The sequence below is a fragment of the Trichomycterus rosablanca genome, chromosome 10, assembly GCF_030014385.1.
Source record: "Trichomycterus rosablanca isolate fTriRos1 chromosome 10, fTriRos1.hap1, whole genome shotgun sequence".
In the NCBI taxonomy this organism is placed as follows: Eukaryota; Metazoa; Chordata; class Actinopteri; order Siluriformes; family Trichomycteridae; genus Trichomycterus; species Trichomycterus rosablanca.
Window position 1 is genome coordinate 36,940,228 of NC_085997.1, and position 17,389 is coordinate 36,957,616.

At 41.0% G+C, this 17,389-nt stretch overlaps 1 protein-coding gene across 7 annotated transcripts; it reads right to left on the bottom strand.

Annotated features, from left to right (window-relative positions):
• Nucleotides 1–980: 980 nt before the first annotated feature.
• Nucleotides 981–17,347, bottom strand: LOC134321507 (7-methylguanosine phosphate-specific 5'-nucleotidase-like). Of its 7 annotated transcripts, none has more exons than XM_063003291.1 (11): nucleotides 17,196–17,276; nucleotides 16,939–16,960; nucleotides 11,446–11,544; nucleotides 10,880–10,949; nucleotides 9,789–9,835; nucleotides 8,818–8,903; nucleotides 7,451–7,540; nucleotides 6,582–6,744; nucleotides 5,016–5,213; nucleotides 3,243–3,386; nucleotides 981–1,774 (listed from the first exon to the last, which is right to left on the bottom strand). In XM_063003291.1, exons 3-11 carry the CDS (start codon nucleotides 11,512–11,514, stop codon nucleotides 1,595–1,597), a joined length of 1,047 nt encoding a protein of 348 aa, XP_062859361.1. In that variant the 5' UTR covers nucleotides 11,515–11,544; nucleotides 16,939–16,960; nucleotides 17,196–17,276; the 3' UTR covers nucleotides 981–1,594. The 7 variants fall into 7 exon arrangements, with proteins under 7 accessions (XP_062859361.1, XP_062859362.1, XP_062859358.1 ...); XM_063003292.1 differs by lacking the exons at nucleotides 16,939–16,960; nucleotides 17,196–17,276 and adding exons at nucleotides 11,953–12,027; nucleotides 12,104–12,204; XM_063003288.1 differs by lacking the exon at nucleotides 16,939–16,960 and having other exon boundaries at nucleotides 17,196–17,347.
• Between the last annotated feature and the right edge of the window lie 42 nt (nucleotides 17,348–17,389).

The window sequence follows — 17,389 nt, forward strand, 5'->3', positions numbered from 1 at the left end:
TAGTAACGCGTGGCCACGACTTACTTAACGCGTTCCCACGCCTTATTAACGCGTGGCCACGACTTAGTAAGGAGTGGGAATGAGATCGTGGCCACGACTTAAAAAGGTTGAAACAGTTGAATATTGTTTACTCTCTTTACTTTCTTGACTATCGTGTCAATAAACAGAATGGACGATTAAAGCATTGTACTTGCTTACTTTATATTTATTACATCTACAACAGTAGCGAACATTAACGTGTGTATAAACATTACTATGACAACCCGCATACATCTGTGTGTGCGTAACAGTTCCGTACTGAAACATAAAACCATCACACGTTCCATACATTAACACGTATTGTTAGCCGTAGATTGTTTGTTTTGGAGCCTTGATGTAATATGCAGTCTCCCTCCTGGGTGTAACAGATGATCACACCATATTCAACTGTTTCCCCTAACAATACGTGTTAATGTATGGAACGTGTGATGGTTTTATGTTTCAGTACGGAACTGTTACGCACACACAGATGTATGCGGGTTGTCATAGTAATGTTTATACACACACGTTAATGTTTTTTTTTTAGGGGATGTCACCTTAGGGGCTCCGTAGGCACATTTTCTCATGTTTGGATATTTTACTTCAGCCAGCAGATTCCAAACTTGTCCAGCAGAGGCGCTTAACTTCATATGAATGTCAGATTGAGGGTTCAATTTTCTCTGCAGCGTTCCTGCCCAAATCGAAGCGTTTTTGGTTCTTTGGGCTTGGTTGTGCTTTTATCTTCACAAACAACAGCAAAAATGGCGCAAACTGGCTACTGATGAATAAAAACTTAATAGATTAGCGGTGCTTTAGGTGGGCTGAGGTGTCATGTCAATCACGCTCACCCGTTCGAATGAGGAGTGATCTACCAGTTGATCGCACAGTGCACGTATTGGGTACCCTGATCTGGAGGTTTTAATATTTGGCATTTGAGACAGATGAGAGAAGAAGCGGATTACTCAGATTAGATTTTTTAATAGAACTTGGGCACATACGAAGCTAAAAACATACAAAACAAGTCTAGAACCACAAACCTGAAACAACTAAACAAGAACCACACTGATAGTGTATTTTAACATCATATTTACACTTTGGTTACATTCATGACAGGAACGGTAGTTACTCATTACACAAGATTCACCAGTTCAAGTTTAATATCAAACACAGTCATGGACAATTTAGTGTCTCCAGTTCACCTCACTTGCATGTGTTTGTACTGTGGGAGGAAACCGGAGCACCCGGAGGAAACCCACACAGACATGGGGAGAACATGCAAACCACACAGAAAGGACCCGGACCGCTCCACCTGGGAATCGAACCCAGGACCTTCTCGGGGTTATTTAGTTCAATCATGTTGGAACAGGAAAGGACCTTCCTCAAACCGTTGCCACAAAGTTAGAAGCTTATTAATGATTTCATATAATTGATGATGTGAACGTTAGGTGGTGGACTTTCTATCTTGTATTTATTTATTCACTGTCTGTTTTACCACCCCTTCAGCCTGGTCAGGGTCACTGTGGGTCTGATTCATTGAGCGAAAGGCAGGAAACAACCAGGACAGGTTGCCAGTCCATCACAGGGCAACACACACACACACACACACACACACACACACACACACACACACACACACACACACACACACACACACACACACACACACACACACACACACACACACACACACACACACACTGGTAGCTCCAATTAACCAGACTGCACGTCTTCGGACTGTGGGAGGAAACCGGAGCACCTGGAGGAAAAATTTAAAATGTAAAATGTCCTACCGAGTCTAATGAGGTGAATTAGGATCTTACTTAATATTTCTGCTCCTGTTTATTAACACAACAAAGTAAATAATGAAAAAATAACAATGAGAAAATAATCGACCCTGTACAGGTCACAATGAACCGAGCTGCACATTTTGAGGCCTCTGCAAAAACAATGTTATATGTTACAGTAGAACATTGTACCTTTTTATTTTTATCAACTGGGTCTGGTTTACCACCTCTCCCAACATCCCCTACTGGCCGATAATGGTCCCAGAAGAGCTCACCTGAGCAATTACCTTTTTTTTTTTTTTTTTTTTTTTTTTTTTTACAAATCTTACAATAAAACTAGGGATGCATCGATACCATTTTTTCCCAACCGAGTACAAGTACATGTATTTTTGTACTCGCCGATACCGATACCTATTTAGAACGATGCAATCTGGAGCATTATGGAATAGTGCAGTTTTTAGTGTCAAATAGTGCAGTGGAACAGCCATCATTGAGAAAGCTTCTGACAAGCTAACGTAAACGTTCATTAATAAACGCACGTAATTAACGTTGTGCACATCATACATGCGATGCGATTCTGCTGATTGAAATATTTACTTTAAAAAGATAATACAGTCCGATCCCATCTGAGCCGATTCTATCAGCACGTACATTCGTGGTTCACCTCGGTAAATCGTAAACGACTCTGAGTCGGCTCCCGCTCTGTGGTAATAACCAGTATAATTAAGCCTGAGCTTTATAAGGTAAGCGAGTCACACAAAATGTTCTGTAGTATTTGGTGTTTATTTACAACCGCATCATTCATTATAACAGTAAACACGGAGAGATGACTGAGAAAAGAAACTTACGCTGAGCTTAAAATGAGTCGACTCCTGAATCACTTGTATCGACACTGTGAACAGAGTATTGAACACAAACACGTCCTATAACAGCGGTCGCTGCTTTTGTAACCGGTTGTCTTCACTGTTAGCTCTATTTTAAAGGGTTTTTTTTTCAAACGGATCTAAATAACATTAAACGTGCGTGTGAGCGTGGTCAGTGAGAATAATTCAATCTGTCTCCCGTGAGTGAAAAATGAATTGCTTTAGTTTTAGTCAGGCACTCGCGCCCCCCCAGACAAGCACTGCCGCCCCACAGGTTGAAAATCCCTGCGTTAACACAGCAACGTGCACTAGGTACAAGGTATCAGATGTTTAGTATCGGAGCCTCGTTTGCGAGTACGAGTACGAGTTAATGAGCGCGGTATTGGGCTAATACCCGATACTAGTATTGGTACTCATGCATCTCTAAATAAGACTAAACCGTACATTATTTGTGGGTAAAATGTTGCTCGTATAAACGTTCATGTTAAAACAGATGCAGTCAATTTGTCCGTCATCCATTCTGTGCCTGAAATGCATCGTTTTCATACAAACTGTAGGAAAACATTCACATTAATACCAGTTCTTCATTGGTCGAGGTCAGTCTGAGGTCCTTTTGTCCTGCGGTGATGTAGTTCAGGATGGCGTTTGGAACGTCCAGGGTTTCGTCTTTCTCCAGGACAATGTCGTAAGACTGGACGTACGATTCCCTCCTTTCATCCACCTTCGGGAAGACAGAAAACCAAAGAATTATGGACGGTGAGGGTATGAACTGTACGACCTGAAGCATGTGGACGTTCCTCATTAGTTCCCAATCCAAGTGTACAAAAATCAAATGATTGGATGGTGATGGGTGAATGGATGGAAGATGGATGGGTGGGTGGATGGATAAAAAGTGGATGGACACATGGGTGGATGGATAAATGAATAGTGGATGGAGATGGATGGATGGATGGAGGTGGATGGGTGGATGAAATGATGAATGGATAAAATGATGGATGGGTTGATGGATGGATGGATGGTGATGGATGGAGATGGATGATGATGGATGGATGGATGAGATGATAAATGGAAGGATGGATAAAATGATGTATGGGTTGATGGATGGATGGATGGATGGGTGGGTGGGATTATGGAAGGATGGGTGGATGGATGGATGAATAGTAGATGGATGGATGGATGGATGGATGGAGGTGGATGGGTGGATGGATGGATGGAGGTGGATGGGTGGATGAAATGATGGATGGATGAGATGATAAATGGAAGGATGGATAAAATGATGGATGGGTTGATGGATGGATGGATGGTGATGGATGGAGATGGATGGATGGATGGATGAGATGATATTATTTAATTAACTATTTTTTATTTATATGTATATATGTGTGTATGTACAGTATATATATATAATTTTTTTTTTTTCTCTCCTTTTGATAATTATTTGTATTGCTTATAAACAGAAATAAAATACTTGTATAAGTATTAAAAAGGGTAGTCAAAATAAGCTAAAGCTTCAGACTACACCTTTTCGGTTAGTACAAATATGGATGTATAAACAATATGGATGGATAAATGTTGAAAAGGAAAAAAAACGAAATAAAATGAAAATGAAATGAAATGATAAATGGAAGGATGGATAAAATGATGGATGGATGGATGGTGGGTGGGATTATGGAAGGATGGGTTGATGGATGGATGGATGGTGGGTGGGATTATGGAAGGATGGGTGGATGGATGGATGAATAGTAGATGGATGGATGAAATGATCAATGGAAGGATAGATAAAATGATGGATGGGTGGGTGTGTGGATGGACGCATGGGTGGATGGATGAATGAATAGTGGATGGATGGATGGTGACTGATGGATGGGTGGATGAATGAATGGTGATGGATGGATGGATGGGTGGATGGATGAGCAGATGGATGGATGGACACCAGGACCTCACACTTAAAAAAAAAAGGGAGGGCAACTCTGTGTTAATCCATTCGTTTTTTTTAATGGGATTATTAAGCAGCTTGTGTCCTGGTGTCCACAAACTTTTGGTCATTTATTATATCCATTTATCCGTGTAATGGTTTTGGGATGTGGATGTAATAAGTGGTCACACCAGACTTTCTGTCCACTCAAATCAGTCAGCTCATTCTCTCCTCTAACCTTTTTTAAGAAGGTGAATCTGCCTCTAAAACTGCTGCTCACTGGATGCTTTTTTGTTTTCCTCTCACATTAAACTTTTTATTTATAAAAAACAGCTGTTTCTGATGCTAGCAGAACACACAGATGTCTGATCAGAACATTAAAGCTCTGGACCGTTGACGCCACACGTGGTCTATTTAGGGGTCGTAGTCCCTCACCTTGTCGTTGAGGTAGCCGATGCGCAGGATGTTCTGGATGTTCTGAACTCCGTCGGCCATGTTCAGATCTCCCAGTGAATCTCCCAGCAGCAGGATGTTGCTGCGAGCGAGCTGGGTGAACTGGTCTCGGTTCAGCAGCGCCCCCTCTCTTTTATTAAAGGTATGAATCATGTCACCCTTAAAGGCGTGGACAACACCCTGAGAAATGAAGAACGGTGCAGAACGTGAGCGAGATCCCATGCTGATACTACAGACCTCTATCTGCTCTACATTAAACCAGATCACAAATACTAGATTACAAAAACCAGATCACAAAAACCAGGTCACAAATACCAGGTCACAAATCTCAGGTCATGAGTGGAGAGTAATGCATGGACATATAAAGTACTGAACAATTTATTATAGACACTGGTGGTCAAAATATGCACACAGATGGAGCGGAGGCTGTTATAGTCGCAGAGGAGGGCAGCTTTGTGTTTGTGTTGTTGATTTAGGGATGATTTAGGGACATACTATGCATATACTGTTGACCATTCAGTTTTTAGTTCATCATTTAGGGAGGAGCGGTAACAATAAAAATCTAAATATACAAAAGTATACGGACACCCCTCTAATTATTAGGTTATTTCAGGTTTATTTGTTTGGATTTTAACGGCATGTTTAACACATATTTGTGTGGCATTATCAGTATTATGTTTGAGTCTGCCTGATTGTATCTTTTTTTTTTTTTATGCATTTTCTCCCCTTTTTCTCCCCCTTTAGCGCGTCCAACGCCCAATTTGCATCACGCATCCTCTCTGCCTCTGCCGATCCCTGCCCTGACCGAGAAGATCGAAGCTAACCCACATCCCCTCCGACACGTGAGCAGCAAGCCGTATGCATCTTGCCCCACACATTGACATTGCACACTGAGACACACCCTAAGAGCACTCCTTCCTCATCTCCGTGTAGGCGCCTCTAATCAGCCAGCAGAGGTCGTAAGCGCACCATTCCGACAGAGAGAGACCCACTTCCGACCTTAGTCCCGCCCATCTGAACAACCGGCCAATCGTTGTTCATATAGCCGCTCAGTCTCGGTCGGTAAGGCAGAGCTGGATTCGATACGACGTACTCGAGATCCAGCTCCGGTTGCAGTGTGTGTTTTTTACCGCTGTGCCACCTGAGCGGCCGCCTGATTGTAACTTGTCTTTATGTTTTGGTTTATATTTTGTGGCACCAACATCTGTGAGCAACAAATCATGTGACCACAGTGGCACTTCTTGTGATTTTTATGTACGTGCAGGTTCTGTGTGCTCACAAACACATCAGATTGTAATGTAGCTGCACTGTTTCATTTCACTGTAATGCGTTTTTGTTTCGTCCGCGACCACAGCCGATTCATTTCCACTGCTTTTGCTGCGGTTCTCTTGCTTATAGTTGAACATGGCGGAAGGGTGGGTAAACAACGTTACTATGGTGATGCTAGGACCCCCTCACAGAATTCTAGGGCCCTATTTGCCTGAGTACCCGAGATTTAGAAATAAAAAAACACTGAACCGTTTCAGAACGGTTGTAGAACCCACTTACATTCTCGTCAAAGTCCATGTAGTTGGAGAAGACACGTACGTTTGGGTGGAAGACTTCATGATGCCGGATCACTTCCTCCAAAATGTCCCCGACTCCAGCTGAGAAGATCAGCAGAGGAACTGAGGTTTGATTCAGCATGTCAAAGAAGCTCTTACAGCCCTCCCTACAACACACACACACACACACACACACACACACACACACACACACACAGAGCAAGATTTCATGTAGGACATCCAGATCTGCTGCTTTACTGAACACCAGAAGCTATTCGTTCACAATGAATGACCAGAAGTATGTGGACACCTGACCATGAGCTTAATCCTGGCCATTAATACTATTTGCATTTTCTGTAGCTACAGAATTTTGGAGTGTTTCTGTAGGATGTTGTTCCCATTAAGTAAAAAAAGAGCATTCCAATTCATCCCAAGGGTGTTCAGAGGGGTTGAGGTCAGGGTCACTAGAGTTCATCCCTACAAGACCTTGTGCACACTGACACACTCATGTTGGAACAGAAAGGATTGTTTTTACAAATCAGTCAAAGCCACTATTGAGATTTCAATCCCGGCTGAATGCTGATAGTGAGATGGTCAAAACAGCCTGGTCTATGAGTCTGGTCTGAAACCAGGATAAAAACAAGAAGGATTACAGCACTTTGGATATTTTTAACAATATATTATCCTTAAAACTGGCAAAATAAACTGGTTGATTAGTTTTGGTCTGATAGAATATGCTGGCAAAGCAGTAGAACAGCAGAGATCACGGCTTTCACTGTGGTTCGGAGGAGTCCTAGAGCTTTACAATCAGCTTTTTCATGCATCATTATGATGCTTGTCTCATCTAAAACACGATGCATTGTGGGTACCAACCTCAACATGGCCCCCGAGTCCTTCACAGCCTGAGCCAGCTGATCTTTTCTGATTTTCTCCTGCACTATAAAATCATGAGCTTTTGTCCACCTGGTATAGAAACAAAAACATCTCAGTGAGACGTGGATGAGACGCTTCTGCAAGACAACTTGTCAGTAAACACACACGGTTCCAGCCACAAACACTAGACGGACAAACACCACATGAACAAACATCAGATGGACAAACACCACATGGATAAACATCAGACAAACAAAAACCACATGGACAAACACCAGACAAACAAAAACCACATGGACAAACACCAGACAGACAAACAGCACATGAACAAACATCAGAATAACACCAGACAAACAAACACTAGACAGACAAACACCACATGAACAAACATCAGAATAACACCAGACAAACAAACACTAGACAGACAAACACCACATGAACAAACATCAGAATAACACCAGACAGACAAACACTAGACAGACAAACACCACATGAACAAACATCAGACAAACACCAGACAGACAAACACCAGACGGACAAACACTAGACAGGCAAACACTAGACAGACAAACACCACATGAACAAACATTAGACAAACACCAGACAGACAAACACCAGACAGACAAACACTAGATGGACAAACACCACATGAACAAACATCAGATGGACAAACACTAGACTGACAAACATCAGACGGACAAACATTAGACAAACAAAAACCACATGAACAAACATCAGACTAACACCAGACAAACAAACACCAGACAGACAAACACCAGACGGACAAACACTAGACAGACAAACATCAGACAAACAAACACTAGACGGACAAACACCACATGAAGAAACATCAGATGGACAAACACCGGACAGACAAACATCAGACAGAGAAACACCATCTGGTCCACTAGACTGACAAACACCAGACGGACAAACACCACATGGACAAACACCAGACGGACAAACACTAGACAGACAAACATCAGACGAACAAACACTAGAAGGACAAACACTAGAAAGACAAACACCAGACAAACAAACACCACACAGACAAACAATAGACGGACAAACATCAGACGAACAAACACCACAAGGACAAACACCACACACACAAACATCAGACAAACATACACTAGACGGACAAACATCAGACGGACAAACACTAGACGGACAAACACCAGACGGACAAACATCAGACGAACAAACACTAGAAAGACAAACACCGGATGAACAAACACCACACAGACAAACACCACACAGACAAACACTAGATGGACAAACATCAGACGAACATACACTAGACAAACACCACATGGACAAACACCAGCTGGCTGTAATCAGAGATTTGTTGTGGTGCGATGACTGACCATTCCACCATTTCGGGAACTTTCTCCTCCACAGATTTGGACTCGTCGATCTCTATGGGGTAATAATGAGCTACTAACCCCGACATCTGAAGAAACCAAAAAGAAAAAACAATAAACGTTTGTTGTTTACAGAAGTTTAAATCAATCAGTTAAATGGTACATCAGCAAAGCATTAAACTACTCTATATGGCCAAAAGTATGTGGACACACCTTTTATTTATTTATTTAGATTTTAACTCCATGTTTAACTCTTCCTCTCTACTGCTTCTGATCTCCACTCCTGACCGTGGAGAGCCGTGACTAACACACGCCCCCTCTGACACGTGCAGTACTGACCACTTCTTTTAACCTGCAAGAGGCGGGTTCATATGGGGCTCAGTATCGCGTACGTACAGTCACGCACTGATCTCCATTATCCCCCGTCTTAGTGCATGCGCCATCGATCAGCCTGCAGCAGTTATGAGGAATCCCCTGACATCCAACCTGATGGACGAGCCAATCATTCTTCCGTCTGTATAGGCACCCAGCCTACTGGTAGCAGAGCTGAGATTCGAACTTACTCACTTTTATATTTGTAATGAATTTGAGGGCTGTTATGCCTCGTCCTGGTTGAATACGTCTTTACTGGTTTTGGTTATGGATACGTACTTGGGGCACTCCATCAGAATGCGTTTCATGATGGTAGGACTCCTTTCTTTTTTTATTAGATGTGAATGTGTCAGTCTGTTATGGTCGATGTGACATCTAATGTATGCGTTTGTTTTATTTGGGGTGTTTGTTATATTAGTATACTAAAATAGTATATTTGTTATTTGATTGTGTGTTAGACCTTTTAACTCAAAATCTGGTGTTTCAACCCTTTACAGTGCTAAGCAGGTCTATAAAATCAATTATAAGCATATAGCAGACAGCATTTACAGAGGAGTAGAGACTGTTAAAGATGAAAAGAGGGGCAGAAATTAATTGCTTACCTTGGCCTTACAGTCTTCACTAATCAGTGAGCTGCTGTGAAGAATATCTGCGAGAAAAAGACAAAGTTCATATTTAACATAAACTTTTTATGGTTGTGATTAGAGAATTTGAGTCTTCCTCTATAATGCTTGATGAGATTGGGAGGAATGTGAAAGCAACTCCTTAATCTGAGATCCTCCGGGCTCCTCTTGTGAACTCTTTTAGGATGATGTTTAATATGTTTCGCCCTGCAAGATCAGACCATCGATCAATTCGAGCTTTTTAAAATCTCCAGGTACTTCATGGAGTCCATGATTATATATTTTATTAATTAAAAAGGGTTTGATGGGAAATCATTTCCAAAGTACACTGTCGAGTCTGGGGAATGTTTTCGTGGCACTCTCAATCAATTTGGGTATGAATCCATCCTTGCAGATCATGTACACCCAAACATGCTGGTCATCTTCCCTGGGGCGGATGGGATCTTCCAGCAAGACGATGTCCCACATTGGTTGGAAGAGCATGACCAAGACTTCCAGGTGCTACCCTGGCCCCCTAATTCCCCAGACTTGAATCCAGTTAAGCATCTGTGGGACCACTTTAATGGTCGTGTTCGCACTGTGGATCCTCCCCCACGCCCCCTCCAGCAGCTGTGGGATGCACTGCAGTCAGCATGGCTCCAGATACCTGTAACGACCTACCAGGACCTTACTGAGTCTCTCCCAGCACGTCTAGCTGCTGTCTGTGCTGCACGCGGCGCTTACTCTGGATATTAGCTGCTGGTCATAATAATGTGACTAAAAAGTGTATTACAGACTTATAATCAGCCGTCACCCCCCACCATCTGGGTTTGTTCTCAAAATGCCTAATTTTTTCCTCAACCGACTATAAAACCAGGTGTCAGTAGGGTCTATTGATCCCTAGGTGCGAACATCTAACATCTGCACTATGATTAAATAGTTTGTCAGCATCTCATTATGTAGATTTTGAGACAGAAATGCTGCCATCTCAGTTTCTTGCAAATCAGTTTCTTAGAGAATTTCTGGCTCACACCGCTAATATCATCCCACAAATGTGTGTGTTCTCTGTGTGAGTGTGTGTATATACTCACTGTGTGTGGTGGGGCAGCGTTTCCCGTTGTGAGCGAACCTGGTGAGGGTCATGTCGAAGTCCGAGATCACCTGAACACACACACACACACACACACACACACAAATTTCACTGACCATAGACATTCAGCTCCACACATCTAAAAATCAAGAACATCAAACACACAGAACAGTCTGAGGCACGTCTGTGTAATCAGAGTGCTATCAGATGCTAGATTGGCCTGTCTGCGGTCAAGACCTGATCCTAATTAACATCTGGATTAATGGATGTCTTTAGTCCTTAAATGGTTAGTTAGATAGATAGTTAGTTGTTGTAGTTGTAGCCTAATGGTTAAGGTACTGGACTAGCAATTAGAAGGTACCACTGCCAGGTTGCCACTGTTGGGTCCTTGAGCAAGGCCCTTAACCCTCATTTGCCAGTAACCCTCTGAATGGACACATGTTACCACAGACAAACACAGGCTCCACATCACAGCCTATGCTTTTGGAATGGTATGTGCATAACAAGTGCATGGTCAGATGTCCATATACTTTTGACCACACAGTCTGTGTGTGTGTGTGTGAGTACCTGAAGTTCACTCGGTCCTGCTGTTTGCATGTTCTGAATTATTTCTTCCACTCGTCCTCTGTCTCTCATCCTGACTGATGCTTTGGCCAGCTCTTCAATCTGAAATTACAACAGGAAAAAAATTAATTAGATTAAATTCTACTCATTTTATTTATTTTATATAAAATTTTAATTGCATTCTAGTCAACTGATGAATCAGGGCTGGATGTACGAAGTTGCTTCTGGTAGTAACTTCTTCATGTTAATTTACTAAAGCTGCAGCTCATCATACAAATTGTGCCTGAAATACTGACTGTTCTGTGATTAACTGCAATAAAACTGGTAAAAATAGCACCGAAACCAAACACAGAACTGAAGAAAAGCTCCAGACAGATTGATTTTAGTGCAATTCACAGCCAACCACGCAATTTCTTCCAGACATCTGATCTCATTAGATATCACAAACGACATCACATGGCCAGTTCAGAATGGACAGCAGATACAGCAGAATTAGGAAACAAATCTAACCTCACACTTAGTCAGCTGATGCCAGATTGCTAGAACATTGCGAACAGGGGCAAAGATCCATGGGGCATGAAAAAGCTGGACACAAAACCAGAGCAGGAAAATTACCAAACTGTCCCAGCACATACAAGGTTCTTCATAAAATGTTCTTCACCTTAAAGCTTCTTTGAGCGTCTTAAAAGGTAGAAATCAGATGAAGCTCTCTCAGTCTCTCAAACACGATCGATTACTCCTCCTCCTACTACACCCTCACCGCTTATAACCACAATATAGTGCAGAAACATTAAGAAAAAAGCCCAGTTTGAAAAAAGTACGTGAAATAACAACAACAACAGAAAGCAGTGATCTTTACATCTACTTTGCCTTAAGTAGAAAATACTCATTAATATCATTTCCTGTATTTTATACAGTCCGGAGCAACAAACTGACTTCTAGGCTGTTTTTGGGACGTCCAGACTTTTATCAAAATGACGACACCAAGCCACATTCTGCATGAGCTACAGCAGCATGTCAGAGTACACCATGCCTGTCTGCGGTCGAGACCCGTCTCCTATTAAAAATCTGGATTAATTTGTCTTTACTCCACTTTATACACATAATTACTTTTAAATTTTCAGCATTTAGCAGACTCTTTTATCCAAAGTGACTTACAATTATGACTGAACACGATTTTGAGCAATTGAGGGTTAAGGGCCTTGCTCAGGGACCCAACAGTGGCAACTTGGTGGTGGCGGAGCTTGAACCGGCAACCTTCTGTTTACTAGTCCAGTACCTTAACCACTGAGCTACCACTGCCCTAATTGTGTTACTTATGGCATGTTCTGTGTTATTTTTAAGTCATTTTTTCCTTGTTTCTATTTCAACTGATTATTAAGTGCTGTTATAACTCAGTAGTAAACATGCTATTGTCCCAACTTCTTTTTCAACAATATCTGCAACCGTTCTTGGGATTTCGACGTTTTTGCACCCATGACTAAATAAGTGGAACATTATGAACATGATCTCTGTCCAAAAAAAGTTTATTGTGGGTTTTCTAAACATATTACTAAATCGGTGTGGTCAAAAATATACATACAGCAACTTATTTGGGTGATTAACTGGGTGACAAAATAGTTTTGTGACAGAGTCTCCTTAATCATTATTATTAATTATAACTGAATACAGTTGGTGACTTCTCTGAGTCCATATAACCAGCTCACCAGCTGACTGCACCCATTAAACTGACTGGAAAACCTTGGAAGCTTTGTACAGATCTTAGAACCCAGATCACAGATTTCTTTTGTCTCTTAGAGTCAATTTAGGTCTGGATGGAACAGTAGTCTCTACATCATCTTACAAATAAACAGACGTTTGTTCAGACAGGGAGATGTAATATAAGAATCACCCACAAACAAAAGCTGCTGACACACTGATCACACTGTCCACAGGTCAAGCTAGTTTTATAGACTGAAAACAAGTAATAAGAAGCAACTCAAAGCTCGACTGAAGTTGTTTTCTGATCACATGGACCAAAATAAGCAAATAAGCAGTAGCAGGAGCTTCTTTCTCAAATTGCAGCACATGATGATGCAAAGCAGACAATAAAGCAACAACCTAATGCATTAATAACTAATATAAACATTATATAACACCAATGAGTTGTCACTGCATGTACATTTCTTGTACAAAACATATAAAAGTAAATGAAACTCTTAACATAAACTGTGTGCTATAAAATGTGTTATATTTGTTTATATTGTTATATTACTACTGTACAGGGCCGGAGTGGGCCCCTTTTTCAGCCCGGGAGTTTCATGCCTAAACCGGCCCACTTTTTCCATGGAGGAGGAATTTAAATAAATGAAACAGCAGCTAGCTCTTACAATGCCTTTTTATTGGGTATATAACAGAAAACACTTCACTTAAACATGTTTAATTAAAATTTAAATCAGATTAAGATTTAAAAGGTAAAAAAATGTGATAAAGATGAAAACGTATTTACATTTCTACAGGAGCGATAAGTTAACAGTTTCATTGTCTATAGACATAAGACATGGTTTATCTACTGCTCTGAGGCAAAAAAACCCCATTTCATTAAGGGTTAGCCTATTTTGCTGAATAACATAACATGCTTGAAGTTTTTTTTTTAACAATTTAGCCTATATTTTGATGGTGTAAAATTGATATTGATTTAGGCTATTTCCCAGCTAACACAGAACGTTCCCGTAACGTTAGATTTTGGTTCCCCTATGGTTATTTTTAGGGAACCATCCCATAACGTTATGGGAACATTCTACTTTCGTTAAAAAAATCAGCGCTGTTCCCGGAACGTTCCGGGAACTATGAAACCTAACGTTCTCTCATGGTTTTATGAAAACTAACAGAGAACGTTATCTAAAAGTTGCCTTAAGGTTTTCTTTCTTATGTGTTTAAAGTAACGTTCCAGTAACGTTCCCGGAAGGTTTTCTTATGATCTTTAAAGTTAGTTTTTTAGTAGGAACTTACCAAAAAAGCAGCCTTTTGCTTGAGACGGTCAATGTAGATCAACCTTTACTTAGTACCAACTATAAAACTATGAAACCTAACGTTCTCTCATGGTTTTATGAGAACTAACAGAGAACGTTAGGTAAACCTTGTATGAGGTTTTATTTCTTATGTGTATAAAGTATCGTTCCAGTAACGTTCCCGGAAGGTTTCTAAGTTAACCCAGCTAGCACAATCATCTGGCCCAGTTCCCACTTTTCTATCGGCACAGTCGGCCGAGTGTCAGAATCGGCCAGAATCAGTGTAGCCAGATCCGGCCCAGTTGTTACCACAGCTGGGTTTGGAACGCGTAGAAACGCGTGCGCGCCGACGCTGGTTGTCCGGCTGTGGTCCAGCGTCCAGTCTCTGATTCAGCGGCGGCAGAACGAGCGTCACCATAGCAACAGTGCGACGCGAGCCGTTGAAGAAGAGGAATCGTTCGTGTGAGGTAAATAAACATTTAATCTTAACAACTTTTTACTTAGTAAAATGTAAGCAGAAAGTCTATTAATGAGTTTTGGATTAAGATAGAGAACAATTTGGAAATGGAAACTGTTAGGTAATGTTATCTAGTGAGTTTCAGGTTAACTGGTAGTCTGAACTGAAACACTTCAGGTAACGTTAGCTAAAAGGCTAACAGTTTCTAGCATTAGACAACAGCTGCTAAATAATTAAAGTTCATTGAATACTGTGGATAATGTAAACTTAAAAGCTACAATAAGCAACAAGAACAACAACAATAATAGTAATACAATAATAAGCAACAGACGACCTACCATCTCTGACTACATCCACAAGGTGGACCAACAAAGCAGGTGTGTATAATTTAAGAGTGGACAGTGAGTGGACACGGTATTTGAAAACTCCAGCAGCGATGCTGTGTCTGATCCAGTCATATAAGCACAACACACACTAACACACCACCACAGTCAGTGTCACTGCAGTGCTGAGAATGATCCACCACCTAAATAATACCTGCTCTGAGGTGGTCCTGGGAGTCCTGGCTATTGAAGAATAAGGTAAAAGGGGGCTAATAAAGTATGCAGAGTAACTGATGGACAACAGTGGAACTGTAGAGCTACAAAGTGCTTCTATAGATAGATAACTTTATTAATCCCATAGGGAAAGTCAGTAAATGGTTAGTAAACTATATGGTTAGTGGAGCTGATAGAAAAAAGAGTATACATACAAAGAGGTGGTTTTAATGTTATGGCTGATCGTATATCATTTTATAACCCAAAGATTGTCGCTTGTATTTTTTGTAGATATTCAAGTGTCCACTACCATCACTGAGCCACATTTGCTTATTCACCTCTCATACATGAGTAAAATCTATGAACACTACTCTGCAGCATCTAACAGCCGGTGTAGATCATCAGCCAAGGCCACAAGATCCAGCAAGAAGGTTCTGGGTTCGATCCCCAGCTGGGTCCTTTCTGTGTTGTTTGCATGTTCTCCCCATGTCCGCGTAGGTTTCACCCGGGTGCTCCGGTTTCCTCCCACAGTACAAACACATGCAAGTGAGGAGAATTGGAGACACTAAATTGTTCATGACTGTGTTTGATATAACCTTGAGAACTGATGAATCTTGTGTTATGAATAACTACCGTTCCTGTCATGAATGTAACCAAAGTGTAAACAGTATACATGTATATATATAGTTTACTTTTATAATTATTATTCTTTTTTGCAATTATATGTTATTTTATAGCATTCATCATTCATATAGCTGTCATTTTGGTTCACTTTTGTAATTGGTCTTATTTATAATATTCTGATTATTATTATTATACTACTTGCTGCAATTATCTTAATAAAATACTTTCTACTGCACAATCTGTAGTTAATCTGTAGCATAAATCTACTATTTTATCTGTGAGGATGTGAAAGGAGAAGAAAATGGTAAATAAATGGTATCGTGGTGCTTTGGGGGCTATTTCGGCCCAGTTATGGGGGAGTCGGCGGAGATCTGGCATCCGGATTTGGGCCAGTGTATTTGGCCCAATTCTGGGCAGTCATTCAAAAAGAGTCAGAGCCGACACGGGCTGCCGGTGTTACCGGAGTGTTATTGCAACGTTGTGTAAAGTTTTCAATAATTTAAAGGTTAGTACAAGGTTCCCTTAAGGTTTCAATAATTTTAAGGTTACGGGAACGTTAGGGGAACGTTCCCACAACTATAATGCACAACCAAACGGGAACGTTCTATTTCCGTAAGGAAAACTTTCCTGGGGAACCAAAGGGCAACCAAAATGATCCGTTCCCGGAACGTTCTGGGAACCAAAAACTAACGTTCCCGGAACGTTCTGGGAACCAAAAATTGTTAGCTGGGTTGTCTCTATTTGTTAAAATAAATTAGACTATCATGCTGACATCTTTCTAAATGTCTAAACAATTTTACATATACCATGTATATTCTCCACATTATATTTTACATTACAAATAACTACCTTAGTTTAAATAACATAATAATGTAAGACTCTCCTCTACCTGTCCCTTCAGTAGTCATGGCCTCCTCGGGATTATCAGTACAGCAGCGTCGGAACAAAAAACATTCCATTAATGAGTTAGGCTATTTAATATATTACACTTCAAATGATGTTTATTATTTTCAGCTTAAAACTGGATATTTGTGATTAATGGTGTGTATTCGGTTTCACAAAATAAACTACGCTAAGTTGACATTGCAAATGTTACGCAATAGCCTTACAGTGACGACACAAAATAATTTCCATATCTCTCTTTACCGGCTGCAGCTGGGGTCTGTCCTCTGGAGAACAGCTCTGTTCATTTGGCACATTTGACAGCTTTCTTTTTTTTAATCTGGCATTTTCGGCTCCACCCGGCCTCTTCCTGCTCGCCATCACCACCGACTGATGGTTGCGCTATTCTGTTTACTTTTACCGGTGTTACGGAGAATTCAGTTCCCCCTGTTTCCCCT

Coding starts and splice junctions, on each gene's coding strand:
- LOC134321507 (XM_063003287.1), bottom strand. CDS start 12,075: ATGTGCTGGGACAGTTTGGTAATTTTCCTGCTCTGGTTTTGTGTCCAG. Junction 10,950..11,445: donor CAGGACCGAGTGAACTTCAG/GTACTCACACAC, acceptor GTGTGTGTTCAG/GTGATCTCGGACTTCGACAT. Junction 9,836..10,879: donor ACGCTGCCCCACCACACACA/GTGAGTATATAC, acceptor TTTTTCTCGCAG/ATATTCTTCACAGCAGCTCA.